General features: G+C 41.9%; 1 protein-coding gene across 8 annotated transcripts in view; it reads right to left on the bottom strand.

Annotated features, from left to right (window-relative positions):
- The window catches only part of phldb1b (pleckstrin homology-like domain, family B, member 1b), a 90628-nt gene that overhangs the window by 18328 nt on the left and 55124 nt on the right, over positions 1–17176 (bottom strand). For 2 of the 8 annotated variants that reach the window (XM_065959968.1, XM_065959970.1), the window contains exons 7-16: positions 14308–14625; positions 13054–13197; positions 12788–12925; positions 11263–11391; positions 7960–8115; positions 7499–7609; positions 6195–6284; positions 4053–4169; positions 2421–2582; positions 1039–1179 (exon numbers count right to left, since the gene is read on the bottom strand). In XM_065959968.1, coding sequence (XP_065816040.1) covers positions 1039–1179; positions 2421–2582; positions 4053–4169; positions 6195–6284; positions 7499–7609; positions 7960–8115; positions 11263–11391; positions 12788–12925; positions 13054–13197; positions 14308–14625 — 1506 coding nt within the window. Of the gene's footprint in view, positions 1–1038; positions 1180–2420; positions 2583–4052; positions 4170–5572; positions 5708–6194; positions 6285–7498; positions 7610–7959; positions 8116–11262; positions 11392–12787; positions 12926–13053; positions 13198–14307; positions 14626–17176 lie in introns of all 8 variants that reach the window. The other 6 variants (XM_065959967.1, XM_065959971.1, XM_065959972.1 and 3 more) reach the window with 4 other exon arrangements.

Genomic DNA, 17176 nt, shown 5'->3' with positions numbered 1-17176 from the left:
AACTTACTAACAGTCCACTTGAGCCCCGATGTGGGCCGATGAATTATGGGTAAAGACAGTCAGTAGTATTTTGCAGACTTTCTGGTACGACCCAGCCTGTGTCTGGGGGGTCCACAACACCGGTGGAGTCCAGACATCTGGATTCAGCAAAAAAAAAAGGTCCAACATGCAGCTGTGCCCTAGATTTGGTTTTAATTTTTCAGACTGAAATTAAGACGCTCTGTCTTTACTTAATGATGCAAAGGTGAACAGGAAGCAACTACCATTTACCAACCAACACACTTTTTTTTAAATCATTCACAGGCTCTTAAGTTTTGTGATTTAGTTGAACTGAAAACTGCATCGTTTATGTTCTCAGCACAAAAATCACTTCTTAACTGTATTCAGAGGATGTTTAAAACCAGAGAGAGGCGGTATTAACTTAGAGGAATGGGAATATTTAGAAGAATAAGAAGTGATTCAAAGCAGAATTATGAAGCCTTAAAGGTGGTAATGTAAACTTGTGGAGCAGCTTGGACAATAAGTCACAAACATGTAGCTCACGCTGTGCATTTATAAATCTTCAAATGAAAATGAGAATAAAATGTTTTTGTAACCCTCAGATTTGTTTTGTATTTCTCTAGAAAGTTTATAACATGTTGATTTGATTTAAATTGACTGGTTAAAGGGTTTCCTATGAGTGTGATCTCTAAAAAGAAAAGCTATTATAAGCTTCAGCCTTCACATTTTTCCATCCGTATATGATTTCAGGATTTATATATCTGTATCCCTCAGTCTACTTGTATGTAACTTGCATACAACTCCAATCTGTTTTGTAATTAAAGAAATGTTAATGCAGACTGAAAGGAAAAACATCTACTTCTCGAGGCGACCCTCTCGTCTCCATGTGATGTAAATGCAGCTTCAGTGAACACCTGACATGTCTTCAAAGCTTCTTTAAGATTTGTTGAGTCGAGTAAATAACAGCACACACAAACAGCAGAAGAATGAGGGGGGAAGAACACAGGGAGGAGAGAGGAGAAAAAAGGCCCTGTATACCTGCAGCACATGCCGGCGGCCCGACTGAGACTTGGCTGGCAGAGGGGGAGGACAGAGCAGGCTGGAGCCAGCCATCAGCTCCTGGTACCACTGCTCTAAATCTAGCTTAGGCAGGTGAGACCTGCTGCCCTCAGGCTGGTACTGGAGAGCACAGAGAGAGAGGTGAAGCACGTAGAGAGGAGAGAGGGAAACATGAGGAAGGGACAGGAGAAAACAAGAGGAGATTAGAAAGCATTCAAAGACAGCAGAGAGACAGTAGAAACGTTTGTTTTTACACACCCTCAAAAGCTGTAATTAAAGGATTTCTTATACTTGAAAATGTTTCTTAAATATCTTGAACACATTTCTGTTGTCAGCTCTATTATTCCTCACACCCTCGGGCTGCTATAACCCTGTTTTACATGTCTCTTTTCTAACTCTCTGCTGCTGCAATGACCCAGTTTCTCGCAAGAACGTTTAAGTTTCATCTCAATTTTAATGTTTTACTTCAGTTCAGCCGTCCATAGAGCCTGCAGTGTGTCTGCACAACAAGATTTCATTTCATTTTTACAGAAGTAAGAAGCAGCACTTCACTGTTCAGTCTCAGTTCTTACAACCACATTTTAAAACAGCTGATAGAAGTCATTCTTTAAAGCTTAGCTCTGGTGCAATCATCTCAATTAAAGATACAGAAGGCTGTAAATGTGATGTCAGAAATTATGTCTTATGTGAGTAAAGTCAGTGTTTTGACTGCGAGCCATCCTTTTCGGATCTCTGGGATACAATAGGAGTGACTGGTGACTGTGACTGGAGGCAAAGCTTCAGTACAACAGACAGAAACAGCTCCAGACTCTCACAGTGACATCACACAGTTTAAAGTCTTTAGCCACAGCAGTAAATACAGTATTATCCTGAACACTGAAAGGAAAAGAGACTGAACGTTTGCAACATTTTTATACGTGTGCAATTATTTTAGAGTTTTGCACAACTGATAGCAGCATGCATCTTAAAATAAACGTTTGGAAAAACACAACAGATTCTGCACAAAGTTTAGAGGGAATACGGCTTCAGCATCGGCACATTGTTTTACCTTTTAAATAAATATATTAGAAAATGTGGATGGAAAACTGTTTTTTTTGTAGCCTTATTAAACCCTGATTGATTCCTAAAGTGGGCTCTTCACCTACAGACCAAAGCATGCTGACTCCAGCTGTGAAAACATGATCTGTGTGAGAACACTTAAGAGTAAAATCCTCTTAAAATAGTCAAGCTCATTTTCATTTTCCTGTTAGTGTTTTATAAATAAAGTTTGGGTTTAATCTGTGACAGTGGGTACATAAAAAGGAAAGAAGGAGGGAAGGTAGGGAGGGAGGGAGGGAGGAAGGTAGGAAGACAGCACACACCTCCACAGAGAGAGAGAGGGAGGAGCCGTGAGGAGAGGGGAGGCAGGAGAAGGCGGGGTCTACTGCTCCAGACTGCAGGTGCTGGCGAAGCGGCGACGTAGGGGACGACTCCAGCTTTGGCATCCCGTACATCTGACTTAACTGGCCCACTGTCACATACTCCTTTATGAACACACACACACACGCACGCACACACACACATGCACATGGTGGAGGAGAGAACACAGAAGAGAGGAGCACAGAGAGGGAAAACATGGTGAAAAGAGGGAAACATATCCAGGTGTGACTTCCTGTCTGATAAAGGTGTGAGAGGAGGAAGAGTCAAACAGTGTACACACACACACACACACACACACACACACACACACACACGAAACGTGTCACGGTACCTTTACACATCCAACACATATCTCATTTGTATCATTGGTGGTAACCAATAAATGCTTTTTATAATCTGCCAAACTGTATCATAATTTGTGTTTTAGAAGAAACATTGAAAGTGTGAGGCAAAGGACATGAACATATTCTCGTCTTTTATTTTTTTTATTTTTTTTATAATGCTGTGTTTTTTTTATACTGCAGTATGTTCTCATCTACAGAAGCCTTAAGTGGACATACAACACTCTGTTGGCCATGAGTCAGGTTTGATGGTTTTTTTCCCCAAGATAACGACTTATTTATCTCATCTATCTCGGGATAAGGACTGAGATAACGACTTCATTTATCGACTTTAACTTATGAATCACTGATTGCACATCTCCCTATGTCAATAATGTCCACTTACAACTCTGTTTTTGCACATTTACATTTAATCTTTCATATTTAAGACTAGTAATGCTAAGTTAAATCCTAGTTGTATATATTCTCATTCTTAGTTTTGATATTTTTAGTGCTTATTTACTTTGTATTTAATATTATATTGTGTTTAGATTTGCTAATATTGTGTTTTTTGCTAATATTGTGTGTTGGATAACCTGCTGCTGTAACACCACAATTTCCCAGTTTGGGATCAATAAAGTAATTCTATTCTATTCTATTTCATGCCTTTTCTCGAGATCAAGACAAATGAACTCATGATCAGATGGAAAACCTTTGTTGTTAACACGAGATAACAAGATAAATAAGTTGAGATCTTCAGAAAACAACTGAAATGTGCCCGTGATCACAGTAAAACAGATTAAATTAAAATGTACGGATGTATCCATACTGACGGCTTCTGTGTATTAATCAGGGAGAGAGAGTTGTTATATCTCCAAAGATGCTTTTTCATACTTTAAACATAACCTGTGTACAAATGATGAAAATCATTTTGGAATGATTTGTTACAGTGTACTTCCTGCTGTAGTTGATGTATAACAGCAGCTGTTGGTTGACCTGCATTTATCACTCTGTCTCTGTTTCGCAGACACAGATCTAAAGAGCGGCTTTGGGGGGAACAAAGGGGGAGAACACAGGCTGCTTACACACTTAAAGTCTCATGTAGCAGAGAGCAAAGCAACTGTTCAAGAGCACACCAGCAGAGGGAGCAACATGACATGGAAATGAAATGATGGAGAGAAGGAAACAAGAGAGAGAAAAGAGCAGGAAGTAAAGAAATGAATCAGGAAAGAGAGAGAGGGAGAGTGATGGTACCTCGCCAGCTAACGCAGCATCAACAGCAAACGAGCGGCCGCGAGAGGAGGGCATGCTGCTGTCATTGTGGCCGCTGCTGCCGTACATCTTATAGACATCCGACAGATTCATGTACTCCTGAGCACCAGCCAACGACAACAACAACAACAACAACAACTGTCAGACAGGACGAGCAGCCATGAGGACATCACTGCACCGTATGCACAGTGCGTAACACACACACAGAGCTGAGAGGGATTAGGGAAGAGGGAGGAGACCCACATTAACCTTTAAGTGCTACACACAGTGTGCGTGACGACAGACAAACAGATACACACCGAGCAACAGAAGGTGTGACTTTAGCATCACAGCTGGCTGACACACAGGGAGGTCACACACAGGTACGTCTGATGGCTGTAACAATGACCAGAGATGTTGTGGGGAAAAAAAAGACGCTGGAAATCCTCAAAGGGGGTTTCTGGTACTTTTCAAATTTCTGCCCAACTTATAAAATATTTTTTTGCCTAAAGAACAGGCTGTAATGGATGCAACACTTTCCCTGTACCATCCACCAAAAGTGTTTTTTTTTTACCACTAACAGGCTGAGATTTATATGAAAATGCCTGAAAACATTAAAGAGAGGCTCCCTTCAGAGATAGACCTTTTATTCCACTCAAAAAAAAAGCAGTCACATGGTTTTTTAATCTCACCAAACTCCATTCTAAAAATCAGTCATTTCATTGCATTTCACTGGAGCTGAATGTCTGCTACTTTGATCTGTTAATTTTTTTTTTGTAATTGTGTCCAGTCCTTGTGTTCTGTGTTTCAAACAGTTAGCTCAGATCATTACACGACTCTCCTCAGACAAAACAAATACACAAACAAGGAATAGAACAAGTCACAAGAAGAGAAGAACGTCTCGTGTTCTGCAGGGTAGAATTACTGTTTTTGTCAATGGAGTCTGGTGTCTCTGAAAAAACTGATGTAACAGCTGTTTCTGGATTTTAAAAAAAGCATCTTACTCTGCTCTGTATTTGTGGGGATACTTTCTGAAATGTTGTCGGACACTTGGAATAACTTTCTAAGCTTTTCAGTGGTAAAAACAAGAACTTTTTAGATCAGGTGCATTTGACCTCAGGGACTTTGTTGTCCCCATTACCGCCTGTTTTGCAGCTGCAAGCTGAAGCAATATACTGAAGCAATACTAAAATGTTTTGCTTATGAGTCTTATTGACCTAAAAATGTATTGAATATAATTATGTTCTTTTAATATATCACCTGGTACATCTCTGGGCTTGAAACAGACACCACACAGATGAACTGAAAGTGTCTGTGCTGGCTCCTCCTTTCACATAGTTGCAGAAAACTATGGTTTACTTCGAGAGGCAACAGGACCAAACACAGCGAGTCACAGGTGCAATCAGACTCCAGGTGGAAACCGTGACACTGCCAGTACCATGGTGAACCTTCAGGGAGGGTTATGCACAGACGGTAGAGGGGGAAGCGGTGGGCTTCATGCAGGGAAACATTAGTCTGGTTACCTCCGTAGGGCTGCTGGGGTACAACTGACAGGTAGGGGAGGGGTGTAAGTAGGAAGAAGAGGCTCGACAGAGGGAATGCTGGGAGGAGTGGATATCCTCCAACAACAGGTCGACCTCGCTGATATGGAGCGCTGCCTGTTTTAACAGTTCAGGAATAAAGTACCTTTAACGTCCACAGAGAACATATGAAGCACTGAATCCAATATGTTATAATATCACTGTCTATTGTCCTCCCTCTGTTACAGCTTCTGTTAGGTTGGTACACTTAGGCTACATCCTCACTAACATGTTTCTGTTTCAAAGTGCATTTAATTATGTTTACATGTAGCTTCCAAACATCTCCACAACTCATTAAGTGGACATGTAGTAGTGAAGACGTAGCCTCATAGTCAGATAACAAAGTTAGCTTAGTTAGCGCTACACACTTAGCATGGAGAACTCAACATTAGAGCCACAGAATAACTCTGCTCATTAGTCTGGTTAAACTGTGTTCAGCTGTTAGACCAGGTTATCACTAAGTTTGCACACCAACAAACGCTGCGAGTTAACAAGGTGAATGTGGTGAGGAATGACAGCTCCAGAGAATCCATGTGTGTTTGTGTCTCCTCATCACTTTTCTTACCTCTCTCATCGCAGTGGAGGACTTGGGGAAGCTTTTCCCGCCCGTCAGGCTGTGGTATCTCTTCTCTAAGGCTGACAGTCGCTCCTTCTCCTGCAACAGAAAGACACAAGTTTGTTTTTTTAAGGGAGTGAAAATATAATTACTGTAAACTGGGGAACTTTCTGTAGCTCTTCTTTTCATTTGAAAAGTCATGTTTGGTTAATATAAAGTACATAATAAACTCACAGCAAGAGGGTGGAGCTTGTTTCTGATGTCAGTATTTAATCAACAAGTTAAGTAATTGTACTTTCTGTATAATTTCAAAATATATAACACTAATAGTGTTTAAAGTTTCTAGTCAGACCTCACTCTATCTGTCCTGTCAGGCAGAATGATGACCAGCAGGCATGAGTGTGATGCTCTAGAGAATTTCAAATGAGGAAATAAAGCTCATGTCCTGACAGCTTTGTGATGTTACACTTCAATATGATATCAGAATCTGTTTCATGGTTCTTTTTTTGCACATTTAGCACAAAGTGGAAAAGCTTAACAAATGCCCTTAAAAATTAGATTCACCACAATTCTACGGTGGCTGGGGAGTGCAAAACTAAATTACAAAGCAGGAAACACTTTAACAAAGCTTGAGAAAAATGTTTATTTTGGAATTATTTTACATTTTATTAACCTAAATTACAAAAATAAAATACTTTATCCACGAACAAAATAAATGTACCTTTCAAAAAACAAATTTACAACATGTGAAACACTTTTCAACTTTTTTATAGACGATAGATTCTTGCCGGAAAGGGATTGTACCAAATACCAGAAGTGACCTGGAAGTGAGCAGTCAGTTAGTTTGTTCTGATGGAAAGAATGTGTAAAATGTGTTATACTGAGTTTATGGTGACACAATGATGGTTTATCAGTTTTGTGGAAAAACACCTCTGACAGTTAACGCACAGTCTTTTCACCATAACAAATGAAGTGGCCGCTCACTTCCGGGTCACTTCGGCCACCTGTTTCACTCAACACGTGTGAAAGTGTTTCACATCTTGTAAAGTGTTTCGTTTTAGTATTTTTGTTTTATAAAATGTTTTTAAAAATGTCAATTTGTCTCAAGCTCTGTAAAAGTGTTTCACACTTTGTCATTTTTTACTTCCCAGCCTCCGTACAATTTAAATCATGAATCGTTAACAAAGTGAAGTGTGATGTATGCTTCACCAGAAAAAAATCTCAATGCAGAGCCAGATTATTACTTATCAAATGTTAATGTTTAAAATGAAGATATAGCTTCAAGTGTCGAGCTGCAGTTGCTATGTACGTACCTTCTGGAGCATTTGCAGAGTGAGGGTTCTGTCTTTGGCCAGCCGCTCGCACTCCTGAGTGGCCTGCAGGACGAGCTGGTTAGCCTGGTTCTCCAGAGCAGACACCTTCTCCTGAAGAGGACGTCACAGAAAAGATCAAATCTCTGATGCAGACTGTGACTGAAGCATGCAAAGTATCACACACACATGACTTAAATCAACTTTAAAACCCTCTATGTGGTAAAAAACCAACAGTCTGCATCATGTGAGCAGCTGTAAGAAACATCACATCCTACACTGATATTGCCTCTTTTGCTTATGACTGAACCGTATTTGTTTGTGAATGAACACTTCATATCCTCTAAGCACATTCCTGAAGCTCTACACTGCTTACACAGTGAGATATTTCCCATTGGCTTCTTCCGCTCTAAAGCAATGAAAACCACCAGATGTTCCCCGCCGCCTGTCGAGCATTTCCTCACCTTCCTCTTGGCCACACTGCCGTGGTACTCGACTCTCTCCTGCAGCAGCTGCTGGGTGATGGTTTCTCGCTCCTCCTCCAGGCTGCTCTCTCTCTCCAGCTGCTGAAACTCCAGGTCCTCAAACTTTTTGGTGCCTGCTTCCAGAGCCTCTCCGTCCTGATGGAGGCACGCACATGTCAGCGGGTTACCATCATAAGAAACTGGAAAACTCACTTTAGTATATACACTGCTCATTCTGCAGCCAGCCACTATTCTCAGACTAGCCGACAGAAAAGAAAAAAAAAAGAAAAAAAAACACCTTTTACATCTGAAAGAATGAGGAATATTTGTGAAAGCTTGGGAGGCTCTTTTGGAGGGCAACTATAAACACACCGTGCTCAGTCAAGCAGCCAGCTATGAAGAACATGCTTCTACTGCAGCACAGCTACAGGTATGTGTGTGTGTGTGTGCGTGTGCTACCAACGAGACCTACAACACACAGGAGACAATGGCCAGTACTTTAAATTAGACTTGTAATCATTTGATTCTTCTCTATGCTGCTTTCTTTTCCTGGTGGAGAACCAGCCTGTCCTTGATGCTTTCGCTCTGTGACTATGGAGATGCTAACAAGTAAAAAAAAAAAAATCTAATCGATTCAGGACGTCGAGTGTTTCAGTCTGAACCCTCTTGAGAGTCTTTGTAGCCCCTTAAAGGACCTGACAGTCAGGAAAGTCAGCTCCCAGATTGAAATGACTGCAATTCATTTTTGCAAGTAGAAAAAACAAAGAACTTAAAAGTCAAACAACTTGTGAGGCACTTCTGTTCTGTGTTTGGACTTCATAAAGCAGCTGAGACTGAAGTGTGCTTGTGGGCGTGACATCCCAAAAGTTAATTCAGACCAAATGATTCAGCAAATCAAGGGGGCGTGGCCATGACATCTGTCAATCAATTACCCTACAGAAGTGAGAGGAAGAAGATGCTACAGGTGTTGGGCTGTTAAAAAAAAAGCTCTATTAGGGATAATGTGTGTTTTTCTTGTAACTTATTCCGTTGCTACTCTAGGTTCCAAAAAAATGTATAACAATCTGCTGTGTGAATCATTTTCTCGTCTTTATTGTATAAGAAAGGGAGGTATTATCAATGCTAGCCCATGTACGCCAGCTGTCCCCAGTTAGCCTTTACGTTACTATGAAGGGGAATATCAGAAGAACAGCCAGATGCCTGTGATAAAATGAGGAAGAGTTCAGTTATTTTTTTCACCTCTTTGTAGCATTGTGTGATGTTTAACTTCTCAATGTTCTTCATTTCAGCACAGCTGTCTGACTGTTCTTCTGATTCTTCTTAAAAGTAGATTGGAAGCTAACCATAGCCTAAAAACTGTGTTTTTTCCCTTTTAAAATGAAGACTATATTCTCTTAATATTGCAAAATTGTTCACCAAATCTCAGATGTTATTTTTCCTTCAGTGTGGCCCTTTTACTCTGTTGTACAAGAAAAAGAGAAACCCACACAAAACCATAACTTTTTTTGTATAACAAGCCGATATCTCCTAAAAATAAGTGAGCTTTGTATCTAAACTAATGGAAAACTCTTTTAAAGTGAAATGAGAGTATAATGAGAAAATATGAACTCATTACCACTTGCACATTTAAAAAAATAAAGGCTTTTCATTGCAGTGACTTCCAGGATCTTTTATCCCCATCATACTGGCAGGATTAGGCTTCTGCAGGATTTTGATCACAGAACATTATCGTCAATAAAAACATGTCTCCTCGTCATCAAAGTTTCTAAAAGTGACTCATCATTTCTTTCTGTCTGAGTGGTAAACCAAACATGCAGCATAAATGAACATGAGAGAAATCAAAGGACGATTAGGAGTGGAAGCAGAGAATGGATCTAGTCAGGGCCTACGTTAATTGATTAGTGAGCAGTTATGCAAATTAAGCGAGCCGGGACAAATCACAGGACAGATTCATACATGCAGCACGGCGTGACCACGTCACACCACGCACGTTTGACCAAAATGCATCACGAGCAGCTGAAGGTACCAGGAGTATTGTTTGTGTGTGTGTGTGTGTGTGTGTGTGTGTGTGTGAAGGGGGGTCAGTGTCATGTAGGTGAGGTGTATGAGGGAGGAGGGAGAAGAATCTGGAGCTGGAGGTAACGGTACGTCTATGAGAGGCACCGAGAGGCTTTTTATAGACATACTGAGGATGTGTGTGTGTGTGTGTGTGTGTGTGTGTGTGTGTGTGTGTGTGTGTGTGTGTGTGTGTGTGTGTGTGTGTGTGTAGATTGCATGTAGAGAAGCCCTGAGAAGGGTTAAAGGTGCCAGTAGCACTATGTGTGATGCCATGTGATGAGTGCTGGCACAAAAACAGCCTTACTGAGACACGGAGCTGAGGTTCCTATGCTTTCATTCTGACTTTGTGTCTTTAAGGCTTTATATTTTTCACACTTAATTATAATAGAAATCAAGTATATCCTCTGAAAATAACTCTGTGAGTCATGACTGTCTACAATGGGTGTAACACCCGAGTCCCACTGTCTGTGATGTTTTCAGAGTTTTCAGAGTCCTATCTTCAGTTTGTTTACATCGCCGGGACGGCCGGCTGACTCCTCCCCTCGTGTATAAAAGTTGTTTAATTGAGGGACTAGAGAAAAGAAGAATAACATACTGTACTCACTGCTTAACTGTGTTTCTAGATCACGCTCATTTCAGGTAAATTTACATGCAGTGTGAAGATACGAGCATAATAAAGATCACTAGCATTAGCATGCTAACACAACAATGCAGCGCAAGTTGTTTTGGTTTTATGCTGGTGCTCAAGGGCGACATCTGCTGGATCAAAATATTGCATATAAAGCCTTTAAGCTCATAATTAGAACTAAAAAAATGATTTCCATAAAACCATCATAACAGCTCAGATATAAATACTATATCACAACCACATTAGAGAATAAAATCTGACATGATCATTACTAGATGGATGATCTTAAAAAGCCTGGAGCAGGTTGGAAGATGGCAACAATGTGCATGGAAGCTTAAAGGTAAGATTGTCAAATGTTTAAATACTTCGGATTTTTACTACAATCCTAATTAAGTTGAAAAACTCTGGTATTGTGACAACTCACTAAATGGTTGTGGGTGCATGATGGCAGAGATTTAAGTGAAGGTGTGTGAGTGAAGTAGTGACATTGTTTATGTAGTTTCAATTCTGCTACAGAATGAAAGTCCATGGTTGGAGGATGTTGGTGGGGTGGGGGTGGGGGTGGGGGTGGGGGTGGGGGGGGGATTCCAGGTGCTTCTGATTGACTGAAGACCCACCCTTTTGAGCTGTTCCTGTAACTGTTCCCGCAGGGACTCGGGACAATTATGAAGCTGGTTCTTCAGCTCAGCGTAGCCCTCCTGGAGGCTCTGCAGGGCCCGCCGCTCGGCCTCAACATTAGCCCTCTCCTAGAAAGACACAACACATACCCACACACAGGATGGATGGACGAGGGTTAATAGAGAGAGAGAGAGAGAGAGAGAGAGAAACACACTGCTGAAAATCCACACCATGCAAATATCAAAGCTGTGGGGTGTTAGCACAGACATGTCGACACAGAGGGCGCAGGGAATCATTAAAGGCACATTAACCTACCTGCCTTCATATATTAAATATGTCTGGGAGAAAAAATGGCAGCCTAAGTGTAGAAAGGTTTGGGATTGCTCCAGTAGTTTGCTTTACACAGCAGCTCTTAAACACACTGCAATGGCTTCAATATAACCAAATACATGCTCTACTAGTCCATGATTAACCTTATGTCTCCATGGTAACCAAGTAATGACACATCTTGTATTACAATCTAACTAGTTAACTTGAAGAGTTTAGTGTGAACTTCAAGACCGAACTCAAACAGAGCTGCTGCAGCAGGACACTGAGAGTCATTCAGACGACAACATTTGAGCTGATATTGAATATTCAACTGAAGATTGAAATCCTCCCCACTTTGAGATATTCTGTGTTCTCAGACATTATTATGCATCACATTCAAATACTAAGATCTTGTTTTTTCTATGGACACTCATTCATCTACTCATGCTCTAATAATACAATCACGAATGAAACCTTTTACAATTGTTGGTCATCATTAAGAAACACGGACAAAAACTTTATCAACAGATGATTTCTACAACCAAAACTAAGCTGGTAAATGTGCTTTATTGCTACAGTTCAAATGTGCAACATGTTGGTGAAAAGAAAAAAAAAGAGAATCCCTAAAACCCTTGAAGAGAACATGCTAGATAGATTCCCCTGCCCACTATAGAAACACCTTATTCAAGGTCTCCTCCACCACCCATGCACTGCACCTCCACTACCTACGACTACAGATCAGAACCAGCCACTGGAGGGCAGGTTTTCTCTGGCTCCACCTGGTCCGTCATGCACACAGTAAAGACAGAGGCGAGCACATTGGGTTTAGGGTTGCAGTAAGTGTGAGTGCTGAAGAAGCAGAGAGAGGGTTAAGGAGGTTAATGGAGGTCGGTTATTTAGCGGAGACCTGCTAATAAGGAAACAGATGAGGGGGAGCTGAGCAGAGGGCAAAACCACTAAGATGAAAAACATGCAGGAGAGAACACCCGAGGAGCTAAATCCAGCCCTGGCTCTCAAGTCTGTGATAATCTGTGCAAGAAATTCAATTGTCCAAGTCGAAGATGCTTGGAACAGACCCGATGAGGAACGAAAACAGCAGAATGTTTAAGAGACTTTAAAGGAACAGGCAGTGAGTGTATCAGTGTCTCTTTTCTGACTCTCAAAGTTTGTACTCGACCTAAAAGACAACTGAACATGAGAACTTCTTTTCTGTACCTTGTCTTTCTCCCTCTGGATGGCGCTCTCCAGCTCGTCCAGCTTGTGCTGCAGCCGAGCGATGACGTCTGTCTCAGCCTCGATCTGGTCCAGCTCCGCCTGCCTCTCGCCCTGCAGCAAGGCGCGCTCCATCTCTGCCTGGAAGAACAAAACCAGGAAAAGTCACAGTGAGCTGAGGCTAATACAGACTGAGCTTCAGACCTCTGTGGAGTCATCTCATCTTTTGCTCTGAAATCATATAGTTTGATCACTCCCATGTGTTCTACCTCTTGTTTGGACTCCTGCAGCTGTTGCTCCAGCTCCGTCAGCCGGGTTTTGAACTCATCGATCTGCGCGAGAACGCGAACCCGCTCGTCCTCCAAGTAGCCGAGCTCCAGGCGACCTGTGCTGCCTGAAGTGGAGTCCTCATGCTGCAGAGAGAGGAGAATCAGTCAGGCTCTTAAGAAAGGAAGGGAGGCAAGGAGAGAAAGGTAGAGAGTGGCAAAATAATCCTCAAGGTAAGGCTGCAAAATGATCAAAACGTCAACATTTTTAGATGCCACATGTCTCAGAATGACAAAAAATTTTGCTATTTTATGATCAATTGTATCAAAAAGTCACAAAGCTTGGAGAAAACTTCAAACAGTCAAATTTCAAACCGAAAGATCATTTAAGTGAAAGATCTGAAATGATTCTCAAGTCTTTGTGCACCTCTTAAAGATGCAAAAGTGGAACGCTGGTGGCCAAGTGGTTAGGGCACGTGCCCAGTGTACAGAGGCTGTAGTCCTCCCCCACTATCCCTCAACAATTAAAGGCACTGAAGCCAAAAACAAATCTTAAAAGATGCAAAGGTAACATTTACATTTCTTTCCAACAGAGAGGAAAGGAGGAGATAAATGTCTAAATCGCATGACTAAGCAGTTTATACAGCGTGCAGGAGTTTGCCTGCACTCAACTCAGCAAGCAGCAGTTACATGCCATGTGCACAGTGACACGCACGCACGCACGCACACACGCACACGCGCACACGCACACGCACACGCACACGCACACGCACACGCACACGCACACACACACGCACACACACACACACACGCACACACACACACACACACACACACACACGCAGAGTGAGCAGAGTGGACGTGAGGAGCCAATCAGCGGATAAACACATACAGTATGGGGTGCGCCAAAGTAGTGATGAGATAGACAGGCTTGTTGATGGTAAAGTAAAGCATGGATAAAAATACATGATAGCGTAAACTTATATGGACGTTGTTTATTTAGGTCAGTTTTTCTTATAATTAGCTTAATTACGTGGCCCCAGCAGTGAATCGCCTTAGCTTCTATACCGACACTCTGACTGGGGCCAAGCTGACCATCTCACCTGCAGCTACCTCATACAACCCCACCTTTAAAAAAAACAGAACTATCCCTTTAAGAAGCCCTATTCAAGCAAAGCCATGCACACCATATGCACATGCTGGTTCCACAGCGGCATGCAGATGGCGTCTCTGCCGGGAAACAGCGTTCCCTCTGACCTGTCTGTCTCCATTGTGCAGTGCTGAGGCTGTGCTTGGAGCGGGAGACGTCCTCACCTCCTGATGAGTGCTCTCTGTGCTACTACACTCCTCCTTCAGGTTCTCCTCATCGCTCTCCCTCTGTCTCTGCGCCAGGCGGAACGAGACCGAGGACGGCGTTCCTCCCAGGATGTTTTCCAGGGACGGTCTGCGAGCTAAACCGTCCGTCAGCCCCCCCGGGAAACCCGCCCTCCCCGAGCCGAGAGGGTCCAGGCTGCCGGGCTCTCCTTTGTTGTACTCAGCACAGAGGTTCAGGATGGTCTCCAGTCGCTGTCTCTCCTGTTGGAAAAAACACAAACAGACAAAGAGCCGTATCAGATCAGGACCGTTTTAGATCCTTCTTCCTTAACTCCTTTCCTCAACACACTCTTATACACACTAACCTTAAATGAGTGAGTCCTGAGTCCATGTCAAACACAACACACGTGAATGGACTTAAATGCTGCTAAACTATCCAAACAGGAGAATAACAAGAAGTGAAGCTGGGAAATAAAACATTCTTCAGGAAATGGTGAAACATTTTATGTTAATAAGTGATGAACAAACCACGCCAAAGTTCACGCCAACGTTCACGCCACCGTTCCTCAGATAGCAACGTTTGAACAACACTTAAGGAAACTCTTCTGTAAAACCGAGAAAAGGTGAGAATAAACTCCTTCCTTTATTTTTTTATTTGTATAGCGACAAGTATTAATCACATGAACCGTTGCCACACTCTAAAGCATGCATATCTTCAGCTAACATGCAATGCTATGTCCCTAGATGGGCCTTTAAAATACAAAAAATTCAACAACAAATACACAAGACAGACACTGTACTGAAAAGTTGCCATCATATTTGTGCAATTTAGCCAGTGTTCATGAGATTGCCTGCTATTTTTTGGGAATAAAAAACAAGACATTATCTGATATTGGGTGCCTTGGACTTCTGTTTTTGTTACCTTACTCTTTAAAACCTGAAACAAGTTTTAATATCATTTGATTTTTTCTAGTATCATGTATCAAAGTTTCACAATGCAGTATCGTGACAACCCTAGTTTGCCTCAGTTTCATTGAGAGCAGCAGATATGACGTCTGTCACCCTTGAAACAACACAGCAGTTCACATGTTCCTCTCCCGCGGGTGCTCCATGGGACCCTGCGGCCGGTTGTCCAGCTGTCACTGTGAGGGGTCAGGCCACCTATGGGGGGCTCGGGCAGACCGTGCCAGCAGGGTGGCCTCTGAGCTCTAAATGTCAGCTGCTGTCTGCAGACACAGCGTCTCTGAAGGTCTGCAGAGCGACCACAGCACTGTGAGCTTTCAGACATGGTGTTTAGGAGAAAAGATTCAGATGTTTGGTGAAGAAGATCAGACATTAAGAACTCACTGCCGTTTGTACTCACTAGAAAGAAAACAATGTAACCCTAAGGTAAATACTACGGGAGAGCTCACACCTCATTTCAATCTGATTTCTGTTGGTTGTGATCATAGATTTATAAAGATACAGTTAGTATTTGTTCCTTTTATTTCACATCAACAACCATGTCTTCACTTCCTGTAGATTTTCAAATTAGTCAATACATTCTTAAACTATAATTATGTTCATAAGACATTACTAAATATTGATAAAGTTTGCTGGCTTAGTTCAGTTCATTCCAGGAAAAGATGACAAACAATCAAACAATATGTCAATGTTGTATTTTGGAAAAAAAAAAAGAAAAACACTATCACTAAATAATACCATTTTGAATGCCAAGACAAAAATACAAGTTCTAGGCCAGTCATGTTGAATACATTTGTGAAGCTTCCTTTACAAAATATACCACAAACATCAGAAGCATCTTTAAATCGTAAATGGACTTGAGCTTGTACAGTTCCTTTCTAGTCTTTTGAATATTTAAAGTGCTTTTATACACCGCAGCAGGTCACACCTACACATTCACACACTGATGGTAGAGGCTGCTGTGTAAAGTTGCCATCAGTATATTAACTATTCCATTCTTACAGACGACGCAGCGGGAGCAACTTGGGGTTAAGTGTCTTGCCTGAGGACATTTTTATCATGATGCTGGAGCATCTCTGTTGGGCTTCATCTTTCATGTTTTATGAATTTATGCACTTGATGTTTGGATTATTTATTAGTGTTATGTATGTCTCCAGCTGCAAACAAATTTCCCTGTGGGGACAATAAAGATACCTTTGACCTTTGACCTATGACATCGGACATGTGGCTGCAGGAGCTGGGGATCGAACCCCTGACCTTCCGGTTGAGAGACGACCGACTCTACCAACTGAGCCAAAGCCGTCCCAATTTAAATATATTCAATTTAAAAAAATCAGTCATATAGCTGATGAGAAACTCCCCTCTGTATACACAGGTCTTCATGAAAGGACAATATGTGAGACTCAAAAAACACTGTGTGACTTTACACTCTTACAATCTATTTCTTGTCATGTGGGAACACTTGGCAGTTAAATTGTTCTCACCCACATGCAAAATACTCGAGTGCATCTCCTCCTTCAGAGTGCAGCGAGGGAGGAGATGCATCTGCGTGATTAGGAGCTGCAGCCCCACCATTAGCTTCAACCTATAATCTGGAAACAGCTCGCTTTTCACCGAGTGGGTGGGAGTAAAAAAAGACCCCTTTGGGCTGTTGAACAGAGCTGGATATTCACAAGAGAAGGAGTCAAACTTCAAACATTAAGTGGCAACTACTCGTGAGTCCTCCCACTCAACATCTGCTTGAACACACACTCCGATTAGACCCCTTAACTCTGACGCCTGTCTCATTTGCTCAAGATTGAAACCCAGCTCTATGATTGTCTCCTTTAAATTGCCAGACAGCCTTTAG

This window comes from Labrus bergylta, chromosome 11 (genome assembly GCF_963930695.1).
Source record: "Labrus bergylta chromosome 11, fLabBer1.1, whole genome shotgun sequence".
Lineage (NCBI taxonomy): Eukaryota > Metazoa > Chordata > Actinopteri > Labriformes > Labridae > Labrus > Labrus bergylta.
The sequence above is the reverse complement of the archived record's forward strand: the minus strand, read 5'-3'. Positions and strand labels throughout refer to the sequence as shown.